This window comes from Pararge aegeria, chromosome 16 (genome assembly GCF_905163445.1).
Source record: "Pararge aegeria chromosome 16, ilParAegt1.1, whole genome shotgun sequence".
In the NCBI taxonomy this organism is placed as follows: Eukaryota; Metazoa; Arthropoda; class Insecta; order Lepidoptera; family Nymphalidae; genus Pararge; species Pararge aegeria.
In genome coordinates, this window is record NC_053195.1 from 8414472 (window position 1) to 8429480 (window position 15009).

A 15009-nucleotide genomic window follows, 5' to 3' on the forward strand; every position below is an offset into this window, starting at 1 on the left:
TATAAACACATTTTGGTCTTCAACGTGGTTCTGCGACAAATCTATCGTATGCATCGCAGGTGGATTTCTCGTACTAAAGTATGTCTTAATTTAGCCACGTAATCGTGTCTCAATGTTGCGGGTGCATGCATGAAATGCATTCGCGAACATTTTTCTTAAAATTCAAAATGACCCTTGTCTTCGATGTGGTACTGGGACAAATCAATAGTGTGCTTGTAAGGTGGATGTCTCGCTCGTACAAACGTATGCCCTAGTTTGGCCTCGTGATCGTGACTCAATGTTGCGGGTGCATGCATGAAATGCATTCGCGAAAAACTTGCTTAAAATTCATAACTCACCTTTGTCTTCGATGTGGTTCTGCGACAAATCTATCGTGTGCATCGCTGGTGGATGTCTCGCTCGCACTAACGCATGTCCTAATTTAGCTGCGTGATCGTGTCTCAATGTTGCGGCTCGCCAACTAAGTTGCCTCGGCGGCGGTGCGGCGGAGCGCAACAGTCGCGCAACGGCCTCCCAAGCTTCGCCACCGACACGTACGCCGTCACCACAGACGCCGTTGAACCATGTGTTGTGTTGCAAGGCCATCACCAGTGGGATTAGATCCCTGGACAATAAACGAAAATATTATAGCATTTTTTTTAATGGTACAGTAGCCTTATCATAGGATTGGAAGCTCGCAAACTAGTTCTATTTACGTCATAGCAAAATGGTTTTAATGTCACAAACGTTCTACTAAGAGCTACAACTAGTAGAAATGTGGTCAAGTTTGAACTTTAAACAAATGAAGATAAGTTATATTTTACTCTGACATTCCACAGTTTCGATACTTTAAATCGACTTCACGATTACAAACGTAACGTACTAATCTCGTACTAAGGGTGCAGGTGTAAAACAAGGAAAAGTACATGCCCTCCAAAAGTTGTTTTTATTTTGCATCAAACGAAAAGCGTATAAAAATTTATAGTCTGTTAGGTCATTAATTTAGAAAACCCAGTAACTTTACTAACTTGGAGGTGTTTATGTGTGGAACTATACCTGCTTATACCTACTATTGGAAGCACAAGGCTAATGTAATAAACTTAGTTCCTGTAAGATAAGTATAACTGAATCAAACCAGGTATGATCATGTTTTGATGACCACAAGATGATCGAAACTGATGCTCTACTTAAGATGCTAACGTGCATGTCCGTAGTGTGGATAAAAAAGGATTCGTGATACAAGAAACCATTACACTATATACTAGTTAAACAATTTATATCCTACTTACCTTTGGTCCAAGTGGTCAAAGTCTTTTAAATGCAGCATCCTAATGTCGTGCGCCAAATAAATTGTATCAATATCCCATGCGACTTCAGCTCTGCAACGGAGGACAATTTTTAAAATACCGACCAAGTTACAATGGTGCTAATTCACTAATTCTGTTGCACATAAATAAAACAAAGTGAACTAAATAGACACGTCTAAAAGTAGCGCTGTCCTTTTCCAGGGGATACAATGGAAAAAGGACAGAAATATTGACCCGTCACTTTGGTTTGGTTTCTAGTTCTGTGTACAACAGTTTCGGCACAACTTAAGCGTGCGTGTTATTGTATAAAATATTCAGCTTATAAAATACCTGAAAGGTGTTTGATAAAGATCACACATGGCAGCGTATTGATTGGAAAAGTCGCCACAAGTGGAATGTTTTCTCGTACCGCTAACTGACTGGAGTTGGAATGGTAAATGGACCTGAAATATTAATAAAGCAATAGGTAATGAATAATTCTGGTGTACGATGTAAGCGATACAAAAAGTACTAAAGTACGAGATAACTATGTTTACCGGCCTAAAATATATACGGAATTTATGTTTCAATTCAATGTCTATACCAAATACCATTTTAACGTGAGCCATACGATTCTGCGATCTATACTCTAGCCTTAGTGTGAGATTTGCTCGCTGTAAACCGATGAGTCGTTTTCGCGCATCAAACTCTGTACCGTTTAAGTAAAATGAACCTAATTTCCTTCGTTTTAGAGTAGTAATTTGCATTGACTGAATATTATTACTCAAATAGTTAAATATAAGAGTTTTGTGTTTGAATATTGATTGTCATTTTTTAGACAAACTTTCATTTCGTTGTCCCTTCGCTGGAAAACTAAAAGTAATATTAGGTTTAATATGACGTGAAACGTGAAAAATAATGCAACTTCGGCCTAATAATCTTAAAGTAACGAAACAGGTCCATCTGCAACTTAAATAACGCTCTTCATTCATTGTCTTGGTAGACGATCCAAATCGTAAATCATGTATGAACCGTTGAAACTATTTGAATAATAATGTTTGCCAAAATAATTCATACGTGTCAAATGTTATATCGTTATCTTATGTAACGCTTTAATAAAGAGATTTAATCAAATATGTAATACTGAAAGAAAATATTACTAGTTTCTGAATCGATGAGTAAGTAAGTACCACTTAACTATGAAATTTATTACCTCCTGACTTTGTATTCAACTTACAAACTATTGTCAGATAGTTATACTACACGTATATAAATCAATAACACACTCTGTTGTATTATCCCGGAAAAGCAACCAAGAACCGTTTTGCAGTAAAAGTATAGAGTTAGCTAGCGTTCTACAGACTATCATATGTCCGTCAGGATTTTTAAAAAAATCATTAACTCCCGCATAATTTTCAAAAAACGAAAATAAAGCGGGCGGTGGAAACGAGTCCATCATAGATAGATAAAACAAAATTATAAGGTTTTATTTTTTACTATAAATATAATATCTACCGTGTCCTTCATTAAATTGAGATGGCACCTTACTCAAAGATACCTACCTACTTTAAAAAACGGTCACGTCTTTATACAATTTGGATAGCATGATTCATGAGTCGTCGAATCGTAAAAAAGTGAAATCGTATACAATTACAGGTTCATTGGTACAGTCATACTTAAAATACACAAACAAATTTTTTAATTGACTATTTAACTATTAACAGAAAACAAATAAATAGTCCTGATTTTTAAGAGTTTGTGAAACAATATTCTGAAACTTATACTTCGTTTTCTTGCGATGTTTTCATATCATTGCAGATTGTAGTTATATTTCGATTAATTGCTCTTCTAATAATTTTTAATGACAATGTGAGATGGTGAAAACAAAAAAAAACACCCGGCTAAGCCCACAACAAGGGGCTTTTTCCATAGACCAAGACGCGTTTAGAAGCCTCGTAGCTTTAGTTTTAAGTTTACGAATATGGTTATCGCCATCATCTCACTACCGTGTACGCATCAAAAGTGCCACCTATGGGGCCTACTTGAATAAAGATATTTTTGACTTCGTTATTAACTTTCAATTGTCTAATAACGTTACATCTTTATCGGTGTAGCTACGAACCTGCAAAACTAATTATAGAGGACAAAAGCTTTTACCTATTCAAAACATTAACTGCAAGATGTGAATCATTTACGGATTACTCATTAAATATCTCTCTATACATAGTATAAAATAAAGACGCTTTCTAGGTCTGTCTTTTTATCGGCCAACTACACCTTATGGATTCTGGTGCGGTTTTTAATAACTTCTAGACATTTTTTACAGATTTATACACATAATAACCTAAATTATGTTTTTTTTAATAAAGATAAATTTGTCACCGAAAAATTTATTGGAATGGCAATAACTTTAAAAAATTTTTATTATGAATATTTCTAATTTATCCTACGCAATAAAAATGTTTAAATAAACAAATAACTTTACTTTTTTTTTCAAATTCATACCCGTGCAAAGTTCTTTCCCAATCGAAGTTAATATTTGTTTTGCTTGCGTTTGCGTCATTTGAACGGTTGACAATAAAAACACGTCTATTCTGTTTAACGAATTAATTGCAGATATTTTAAATCTATTCCAGCGCTTCTATTACTTTAATATGGATGACAGGCTTGCTTTTTGCAGCTATCTCGCCGATAGTAAATGATGAAATGATTTTAATATACCTACGAACTATGTATTATTAGAAACGATGTAAATAGCGCGGGAAATATCAGATTCAAAAGAAAAGGGTTTTTAATTTTAGGCATATCTCTCTGAATTTTCTAGATATCAACAAAATTTCTAAATATCAAAGGCATTTTTTACGTCCGCGCGAAGTTAATATAATGAAATTTCAGTACAAATTATGTGATATCTACTGAAAATTAATATTATTTTTCGTCTTTTAGAGTTGGTTGATTTTATCATATCGGCGGTTAGGTTATCTGATAATGTAGTAGCTAAATTTTCATATATTGGAGCAAAATGCCACGAGATAATATACTTTTACTTACACGTTAACAATAATATTGACAACATTCAGTCTTATTCTGGAATATGAGCTCACATAAAAACTCAAAGGTATCTAATACCTAAAAACTTTTAAATTACATCTTTTACCTCTTATTTACATCAAAGTTTTTATTTCAAATCTTTACATATTATAAAATAAAGCCTCACCACGTCTGTCTGTCTGTCTGTCTGTGCGCGATAAACTGAAAACTCGCCAACAGATTTTGATACGGTTTTCACTAATGAACGGTAGGTATATTTTATTATGGTTTTCTGTGAATTGGCTAAAATATAAAGATGTTTTTTAAAGGTGTCATACCGACTTGGAGTTTTACTAGTGTACGCCGCGAAAATGATTTATGATAATGTACTACAAGTTTAAAGTAATCATTGTTAGGACAAAAAAAAGTAAAAAGTCCGCGAGGCTACATGTCTAACAGTTATGGTTAAGTCCCAATACCCCCTTTTTTAAATTTGTCAATCAGAAAACGGGTACAATCGAAAGATGATGACATTCCTATCATGTTATTAATCCTTATACAAATAAATAATTTTAAACTTAAGATTTATCTGCAAATTAATTTTTAAATTATTCAAATTGGACCTGTCGTTTAGAAGTTACGACGGGTATACAAATGCTAAAAGGAAGAAAAATGCCACGAGCCACCCAGCGTAGAATATAGTTTCGAAATAAAACTGGACCCAGTAGGTGGCGCTGCAATTAAGTTCTAGGTTTTTTTTTTAAATATTGAAACCGGTAATAACCGATTTGGTGCTGACGAAGTTCCGTGGCTCAGCTAGTTACTTTATAAAAACACCCTTCAATAACAAATATATAGGCTGATAAACACATCACTATTACTTTGCGGCGCACAGTCGAGTATTAAAAAAGGATTAGCGGAAATAGAAACATTCTGTAAAATACTCAACTCTACCTGAGGTTCATGAGATAGGTACATCTGGTACACTAACAGACGGATTAAGGGAATGCGGAGGCTTAGTAATACCCTTTGGAACCCTTTGAGTACAGAACCCTCAAAATTAATGCTCGCTTCAAAAGAGTTTTAGCAATTTCGATTGAATTTTCAAAAGAGTATGTTTTAAAATCTCCCCTATTAATATCTGAAACCTTTATGCCCGTTTTGACTTAGGACGAACAAGACAATACGTAATTAATTAAGCCTAATCCAAGGTGATCGTTATCAATTGTTATCACTTAAAAGTTGGTGAAACTTTTTTTCTATACATCTTTTTAGGCATTCGATTTAATGTGGTTGTGTCCTATGTAATATAATATTCTTAAAAAATCCTGAACGAAACAAAGGATTGGACAAAGGCAATACTTTTGTTGAACTACAATGGGAACAATACTGAGTTCATTACCGCACGCCAGTGACCTACCGTAGTCAATTTCAATTAAAATAATCGCGATGGAAGTGGACTTAACGAACTACCTAATTAAGCAAATAAAATAATGATTGAAGCTTTTGAGGCGTTTAAAAGTCATATTATAGAGAGTTTAATTATCACACGTACAAAATACCTACGCAGTGAGTAGACTTTTTAACAAAAGCTTGCATTGTGTGTAGGTTAAGTATTATAAAAAAATTAGGTCTAAGGGCTTATAATTAAGTGAAGTGAGGTAAGAGTTTGCTGGGTCAAATAAGGATTTGTTCGTTTGTCAAAGGCCTCTAATACAGAATTTAAGGAACGTAGCAACTATTAGTTGAGTTGCTGGTATCAGTTAGTTATTTATAAGGAAAAGCGGACTCAATAGTTACGTCATAATTATTTTCGGTATCATAGTTTAGGAGGTTGTTGTTTAGATGGAGTAGTTTTAACTTTTAAGAAAACACGCAAACAACGCACTTATTTTTTTGTAGGCGGAACTTTTACCATTGGACCTAAATGTATAAATTGAAATTAAATAATGTCCTATTCGTCCTACATTCATCCAATCACAAAAAGATTTTCTCGCAGAAAGGCGTAAGCGACGCGTTATTCACAGCGCTTAAATTGTTTCTGACCGCGAACAAACAATGAATTTAAAGTAAAAAATCAAACTACCTATTTGTGTCTGGAACAGTTAACGAGCAACTTCCTGCCAGGGCAACATCATAGGTACGTCTTGTTTTATTTCAAATCGTTTTAGACGATCGGTCTGAACTAGCGATGTATTGTCGCCTTACATGCAAAGAACCTTTGCTGAATTACAATTATAACTTATATCGGACACGAGTCTTACGTAGGGCAAAGATTAAACACTTTCTAAAGATGTTAATATCTCTAAAGTTACAGATAAACTACATCGAAAAAGGCCCAACTAATGAGTATATAATCTTATATCTTTAAACGAGCAATTCTTGTATATATATAATTGGAATCACGGAATCGGCTCCAACGATTTTCATGAAATTTAGTATACAGTGGGTTTCGGGGGCGATGAGTCGATCTAGCTAGGATTCATTTATATTAGAATCTCGGGCAAAAACTGCAAAAATATCCTTTTTGAGAGATTCTGATGCGTGAGGTGCGTGAGATGCGTGAACGGTAAACGTTACGCCAAACGACGGAAGTATGTAGTAAGTATATCGGAATTGTCGGAAATGTTGTTTCTTTAAAGTTAGACTATAAAACAGTCCGCGACAACATACGAATATTTTCTTAAGTCGGCTCATTCGCGGATGAAGCATTAGCATTCGGTTCATATTTGGGTTACATAAATATGACCATGTATCACAATTTCGCTCTCGTCTCAAGTGGTTACCTATTCGACTTCGCCAGAATTTGCACATTCTTTCTATTCTCTACTGTGTGTTGTTTTTTCCTTCTACTCCACCTTATTTAAAGGAAAAATTTGAATTCGTTGGTCGCCCTGGTGAAGTTCTCCGTACTGCAAGGAAGTTGATCTTAAGGGTGGCTTCACATAATTCATCTTTCTTCCACCGATCTTTCACTGTTCAGGCTGTTAAGCTTTGGAATGCCTTGCCTCTTGAAATCCGAGAGGCACAGTCTATTACCATTTTTAAAAAACTTGTCAAAGATCATTTTTTGTCTGCATCTGCGGATCTTTAACTTGCCTATTCCCTTCTGTTTTATTTGTGGTTTGACAATATTGTATATATTTATTTATTATTGATATTAATTATATAGGTATATATTAATTATTATCACTATCTATATATTTTATTGTAAGTTTGTTATATGTACATATTATATTTGTATATATAGGTTTATGCATGTTTATTTGCAACACAGTACAGTTAAATGCACCACCTACTTCTCTTCTTGAGCTGTTTTTAACGCCTTTGGTTGCCTGGAAGAGATCGCTATGTAGCGATAAGGCCGCCAAATTGTATACCTTTTGTTAAATTTTTACTTTTAATTTGTTATGTTTATGTGGTGTACAATAAAAGTGTATTCATTCATTCATTCATTCATGAAGTCGCGCGGGTCCGTTAGTGAGTATAATGACCCAACATAATATAACTAATTGCACTTTTTTTTGTCAACATAATACTCACGTTACATACACGTAAGGGCGTAATGCATCTAAACATTACGCCCTTACTTAATGTAACGAGAGTATTTACATTTAAAAAATTAGGTAAGTGATGATGTAGTCTAAAATATTAAACGCATAGGTACTACTGATCGATTTCTACGAAACGTACCGCAACGCTAAATATCCTACCCCTCATGTAACCTGGCTCATGTCTATTGTCAAACGCCAGTTTTCCACGCTTGCCAGACATTGCAAACTTTTAGAGGTAATAACATCTCAATGAAATAAAGCTGCCACAGATCGTACCTTGGACACAATGTCCTCCATAGCTACGTTAGGAAATAAGTCATCAAACGCGGCAATCAGCGCGTGAATGGCATTTATAACGCCTTCCAGTGACCCCTCCTCGCCTGAAAGTAAACGTGATATTTACCTAATTGAGCATTCTGTAACGCACTTTTGGTTTCGATTATTGCACATTCGGTTTGCTTTCGTATAACACTTAACATAGCAACCTAATTTATGTAATATCGTAAAACTTCCATTCGACGATCAATTTCACGGCATGCCAAGTACCAATTGGCCCGTAAATGGGCTATAAATTGCATCTTGCTGTCAATATTGCAATAAATAACATTTTTTTTCAATACAGGTAGCAAAATAGTTACAGAAACTGACAAACTTGTCATATTTTGTAAAGTATGTTAATAAAATATGTCATTATTATAACTTATATATTAAATGTTATAAAGCAAATTGATTACGTAAAAATGAATCAAAAGCAATGTTTATCTTAACCGTATATCTGTGATTTAACAATGATATGCGGCAATACCTACTGTAAATATAAATTATTACAAAATGACAACAAATATAGCTTACTTATAATGATTGAAAACATTATAATCTTAATCCAAATGTCTTTTTAATCAGTCGATGTTATTATAAGGATCAGTTACTGTGAGAACAGGTGGTATCCATTGACCTAATAAGTATTTGTAAAATGTGCACAGGCAAAATGTTAACGGGAGTTTTTACATTGTCATGACCAATTATAATTAACTTGTTAACACTTCTATAGCTGCATTAGCAAACAATAGACATAATTGCTATGTACTAAAACTCACCTATTAGTATAGACACAGGCTTGTGCTCGTGGATTAGCGTTATTGACAAATGATTCGCTTTTTTGCTCTCAAGAGCCTCTATCTCCATCAAGTGAAATCCATTGTCGATCTGCAACAGGTGTGATTATATATACAAGATATTGTGTTTTGGCAGCGATCATCACAATCAATGTATTACCGGCCCAGGGCACGGGTCTCCTTGAAGCACAGTTAGCAAGGGTATGAGACAAAATATAAATCTCCTGATAAAATAACAAGTTAAAATTAACATCCCCCCAATAAAAAACAAAGCACTACCCTATCACCAGCAGCAGCAGTCAATGGGGCGAAAAGTTATAATACTACCGAAGTTTTATTTTAAAATTAAATATGATGCTCAGACTGTACATTTTCTGTTCAAATTGACACACACGTTCATACGCACACACAAACAAGTTATAATGCTGTGTCAAGTCATTACAATCAGTTAGGGTTGTAGATTTTAATTAAAGAAAAACACATATCCTCAATTTTTTTTTAAAACCTTCCCACATTGCTTATAATACATATAATATTCCCCAATACCTTTTCCATGTAAGTTTATTCAGTAGCAACAAAGAGTTTAGCCCAATTAAAGATAAACCCAATTTGTTTACATAATAATGTTTGCATATATAAAATCGTCAAACACAAATTATGTAACACGCTGATAACATAATCACATTGTTCTTTAACGTGAGATTGGTCATTGCATTAATAAATGAAGACTAGGTATACAATCAAATACTGCTCTAGTCACAATCTCGTTTACTCTCATGCCTGGAGGAAAGTTACAAAATATTTATTTAGCAGTAATAAAATTTATAAATAGTGCTTATTTAAAACTCGGGGATTTTGTACAGTGACTCTATCAGCTTTGAATATCTTATTTCGTAATACTTTACCCTGCCACCTCGCGCGGCACTATACTCTATGTTAAGCAACTTAAAAGAACCGAAGAAAAACTTTTAGTTACTGTTAAGTATTATCAAAATCTGTTCAGAACTTTTGTGTGAAGAAGTAAAAAACATACACTATCCATCCATGAAAATTTTTGTTTTTATAATATTAGCAAGAGGCTTATGCTTATATAAAATATAAGAAAGGTCTACTTGGATTGTACAATATAGTAAAAGAACTTTTATTTATAATAACAAGAGGCCCATGGATTTGGTAACTCCCTACAAAAGACCTATGTTCAGCAGTGGACTATGTTCGGTTGAAGTGATAATGATGATGATGACAGTTGGTTCAACTACATTTAGTTGAACCAACTAAATGTAGTTGAAAGTATAGAATATTCAAAACAAAACAAACTTACAATGGTGGGCACACATTAGAAAAACTATTTCTTTTGTATTAAAAAAAAAAATCAAATAAAAAAATATTTCAAAAGTGAATAATGAATTTATTATTAACTTAAAACATATATTTATAAATATACTCTTACATAATTTAATTATTTATCAAAGAGACAATACAGCAGTTTACATAAGTCAATACAGGAAAATTTATTTAAGTGTGTTAGAAATTATACAAATTTTCCTTACCCTTGTTGGCACTTTTGTTGTAGTGATAAAAACTCTAAATGATGTCACAACCTGCAAAAAATATCACCATAAGCCTATTGATCTTCCACTGGCATTGGTCTATTCGCTCACAAGATACAGAATGGCTTTATCCTTTTCTTCTTAGTGAACTGAGATCCAACACACTACTACAATACACAGGTTTGTGTTACTGGTGTTAGTTGTTGACCTTTAAGATGTTCTCTGAGGAACCAAGGTTAAGTAAATGCCAAAATGAAACAGCAAAAGATGTTTGTGTCCACTTAGCTTAGCCAGAAAATCAATGCTAGTAGAAAATCAGTGCTGCAAATATTCCATCAAAAAATTACTTAAAGCTACAACTCTTATGACTCCTTACAAGAATTAAATTATAAAGTATCAAAGTTTGCAAGGGAGACTTATCAGTAGTGATGTTTAATAGCTGTTACAAAACCCTAATAAATATAAATAATTTACGTCATTAGAAAAAAAAATTAGTTATAATTTATCAATACAGTGTAAACTTTTCTGCAAACATTTGCTATAAAATAAAAGTACTGAATGAATACTCATAAGATCAAAAAGTAACAACAAAGCCAGAACTACTCAAAATAGCTACAAATAGACTAGTTTGTGGGTGTAAATCCAGGGACACAAACATAAACCATATTACATATACTACCAGACACACCTCAGTGACTCATGTCATTGTCCAGAATCTAATCAGTTACGGTTGTTAGAACATATCAATGGCCATAGGAAATTGGTAATTTAAATGGTCAGCTACAGGATTGTTTATAATTTAGAGATAAGATAAAACAAATTGTTTTTAATAATGACATCCCAATATAAGCTTATAGAAAGAGTTATTGACATTAAATAGGTTATATTATAAGTCTAAAATTTTTTTTAAAGTGGTACTAATTAATGTTTAGGTACTAATTGAATTAAAAACTAAAGGTACAATGTTATAATTAACTATCATCACAAGGGGACCAAAAAATACTTACCAAAACTCGATTATCAACTTTATCTCCTCTGGATTCCATACGAATAAGTGATTTGTAAAGAATTCTAACATTTTTCCCTAGAACATTGCTGATGCTCTCTAAAAATTAAATAATTTAATATATTTGTGTTTAATATTTATCAAACATTTATGATATTTCTGATACATGGTACATTCAGAAATTGTAATAACATACCGTTTAATTCTGAGGATAACTGGGATTTTGTTGACATTTTCACGATTTTCTTTAATGTCATCACTACGAAAAATATTTTATTTTTCGGATTAATACATCCATGCTCAGTGAGCTAAATAAAACGGAGAATACTCTATAAGGATACAATTATTTTGCCATATTGATATCAAAAATCAAACACATTTCACTTTATTTTATTGAAGAATTATTTATTGTATCGACTAAAAAATCCACAACACAAATCTATGTGCAATTTTTTTAAACTAATACACAGACGAACAGCGTCCAACGTAGAGAAAAGTCTGGCCACTTCTGTATCATCAGTGCTACCAACTTATCTGACCTAATATGTTACAAAGAGGATACAAAAACTCGAGGCCGAGCAAAAATTCGAAAAAACAATGTTTTTTTACAGAACTGAGTAAAAAAGCTAGAACCCAAAGTTTTCTCCACAGATTAATAAGATACTACTCTGTGGCCTACTACTATTCTCATTTCTCTATGATATATTATAGTGCTCGTCCGTCATCTGTGGTAAATTTAATTTTTTTGAGAGCAGTGCTCAGAATTTTAACAACAATAATAAAGATAAAAACTAAAGCGAATAACAGTTCCTTAATTCTCGACAAAGTTTATATTTACGATATAAGAAAGTGTATTGCATTTTGAATAATGAATAAAAACTATGAAAGATGTACTCATTGCAACCGACGCAAATGGCTAGCCACTGGTTGTCTTCGAAAATGGTTGAAACCGATGGAATGTAAACATCTGCAACGAACTGTGGATAGCAAAAGAGATTTTAATAACACAGATATTGTCAATCGTGTTTACTTGCCTGAGCGTATGCCCCCTGTCAACACGAATAAATTCGTTAGGTTTTGGAAGAATAAACTTTTCGTTGCTGGCAGTGTTCGATCGTTACAGAGATATTTTGGTAATAAAAATATTGGTGGTGAACATTTATGTAGTCTTGGTAAGGCAAATGAACCTTCAACGTCGACTGAGAAGCATATTGTTACCAAGCTTGACATAAAGAAGGATTTGGAACTTGAGAAGTCAAATATTAAGTGCCAGCATGCTGATGGTCACTCTGTGCTCAGAGGTCATCACCAGCATATATCAGTTGAAAGTTGTGCTATATACTGTCAACTTTCCAAGTAAGTTTTTTGGCATTGATAACATTTCTTTGCATTCTTAGCATGGTTATTATAGAATACACCTAGCAGTCCCCCACTACTTTTCTCACTAATAAGTCAACTTTAAAAGATAGATATGCTGACTGACATTTTTTTAGAACTTCAACAATTCCGTTTCTACATTGTTTTGACATAACTTTGACCATTTACTGATCACACCCATCAGAAGCTCTAAAGCAATATTTTTTCTCATTTTTGCAACATTTTTCATTGATGCTCTGGTATTGATTGTAGTGTGGTGTTATATAGCCAGTAGCTTTCCATCATAAATGCTCTTTCTAACACTAAAATTTTTTTTCCAATTTGAACTAGTAGTTCATGAGATTTGAGCATATTACCAAACAAACTCTTCACCTTTACAATATTAGTAAGTCATAAAAGTATCATGAAGTCATAATATATCAGTGACTGTGAAATATTTAAGGATATCTGCTTACTTAAATGAGGCACAAAATCTAGCCATGATGTTTATATACACAACCCTGGACAAAAAACTGCAACCATGTCTCCATACTTAATTTGCCATAATGATCCATTGTATATCTACTCCCTTCTGAGTCAGAGCTAGCTAAGCTGCTACCAAAACCTTAGCTTCTTTGTCATTTATGATGACCTTTGTGAATTTTCTCTGCTCTGTCCTGGTAGAAGTTGTGGACCCAACCTACCAAGAGAAATAGAATTCCTGTACTATGCTACATAGAAACCAATTAAGGTTATGGGTTACATATAACTACTATACATTAACTGCTAAGACTGCAGGCAAGGGCTAACTCAGAGTGGAATAAAGATAATCACAAGGGGTAAATATTCTTAACTATTCATTTATTTCTTTCACTTAATATTATTTATAAGTATATTGAAAACTAGCAAAAACTTCCCTGTCTTTGTTTTTAATTCCTGAGATAATAAGTATCCTCCAGGATGCACGCTTACGCTATGTAAAGTTTAATCATCATGGAATAATTGAACCTAAGATAGGTAAATAGACAGGCTGTTATAAAATAGATTTTTACAGAACCTGATTCTAATAATGTTTTATTTTTTAGACATGGTTGGTACTGGGGTGGAATAACCTCAAGCGAGGCAGAGAAGCTTCTAGCTGGACAGCATGATAATGTTTTCTTGGTGCGAGACTCTTATGACTCAAGGCACATCCTTTGTGTTTCTTTCCGTTGTGTTGGGCGCACCCTACACGCACGTCTACGACATGCCAATGGACTCTTTTCCTTGAACAATGAAACATATGTTCCAGCAAACAGAATATCAGAACATTGTGCTACAGTGGCTGTCAAATCTAAATTGTTTGAAATGCCAGTTAAACTTGCCAGACCTTTGAACAGGTATGAAGAAATTTATTTTTGCACTAGTTGTAAACCAAAACTTAATTCAAGTTGAAATTTTGATAAGTATGCCTGACATCTGAAATTCCACTAACTGCTCTATGAAAAACAAAAACAAATCTATTCTGCAGGGTCTGCAAATTTGGAGATAAAGAGTAGCTTTTGTCTTATTCCAGACTATCTCTACTACTATCAATCTCTATGCTGAATTTTGGCCAGATCTGTTTAGCCCTTCTAGCTTATTTGATTTACAAACAACCATCCAAACTTGCATTTATATTATTAGTATAGATTATTATTGTCATTATTATAAGACAGCTTTTGTTTTTAATTGGTTCTATGTTATCTGAAAGTAAATTAATTTAATTTGTTAAACTATAATTTTTTGTTTTCAGATTTGCCAAGTTAGACTCCTTACAAAAGTACTGCAGATTTGTGGTAAGACAAACAGTTTCAGATAAGTTATGGAATAAACTGCCACTACCGACCAATCTTATATCTTATGTTTCTCTTGGCAGTGATTACATTGCCCCATTATAGAATAGACAAAAAAAAAATTGTGCCTTAAATCTTCAATGCATGTATCTATGTTAATCCATTATTAATCTAATCTATCTCTGTTATATGAGTAATGACTATGTAAAATGTTAAATTTTATACAAAAACTATATTAATTAAATATCCTTAAATTTAATAATAAATGATTTTACTGTGATTATTAAAGCAGTTTTATTATTTTAAACAATAAAACAAA

The 15009-nt window shown here is 33.2% G+C and overlaps 2 protein-coding genes across 8 annotated transcripts in view; one reads left to right on the plus strand and one right to left on the minus strand.

Annotated features, from left to right (window-relative positions):
• LOC120630352 (F-actin-uncapping protein LRRC16A) overlaps window positions 1-11989 on the minus strand; it is a 39361-nt gene extending 27372 nt beyond the window's left edge. For 5 of the 7 annotated variants that reach the window (XR_005659025.1, XM_039899555.1, XM_039899553.1 and 2 more), the window contains exons 1-8: window positions 11717-11988; window positions 11522-11619; window positions 10515-10565; window positions 8947-9055; window positions 8126-8229; window positions 1617-1729; window positions 1269-1358; window positions 339-604 (exon numbers count right to left, since the gene is read on the minus strand). Coding sequence is in view for 5 of the 7 variants with exons in the window: in XM_039899555.1 (XP_039755489.1) it covers window positions 339-604; window positions 1269-1358; window positions 1617-1729; window positions 8126-8229; window positions 8947-9055; window positions 10515-10565; window positions 11522-11619; window positions 11717-11777 (892 nt within the window). In the remaining 2 variants the exon portion in view is untranslated. Of the gene's footprint in view, window positions 1-338; window positions 605-1268; window positions 1359-1616; window positions 1730-8125; window positions 8230-8946; window positions 9056-10514; window positions 10566-11521; window positions 11620-11716 lie in introns of all 7 variants that reach the window. The other 2 variants (XR_005659026.1, XM_039899554.1) reach the window with 1 other exon arrangement.
• Window positions 11990-12236: 247 nt separating this feature from the next.
• LOC120630720 (suppressor of cytokine signaling 5-like) lies at window positions 12237-14944 on the plus strand. Its single transcript, XM_039900007.1, has 3 exons — window positions 12237-12876; window positions 13962-14255; window positions 14651-14944. The coding sequence occupies exons 1-3, from the start codon at window positions 12389-12391 to the stop codon at window positions 14793-14795; spliced, it is 927 nt and encodes a 308-aa protein (XP_039755941.1). The 5' UTR covers window positions 12237-12388; the 3' UTR covers window positions 14796-14944.
• Window positions 14945-15009: the final 65 nt, after the last annotated feature.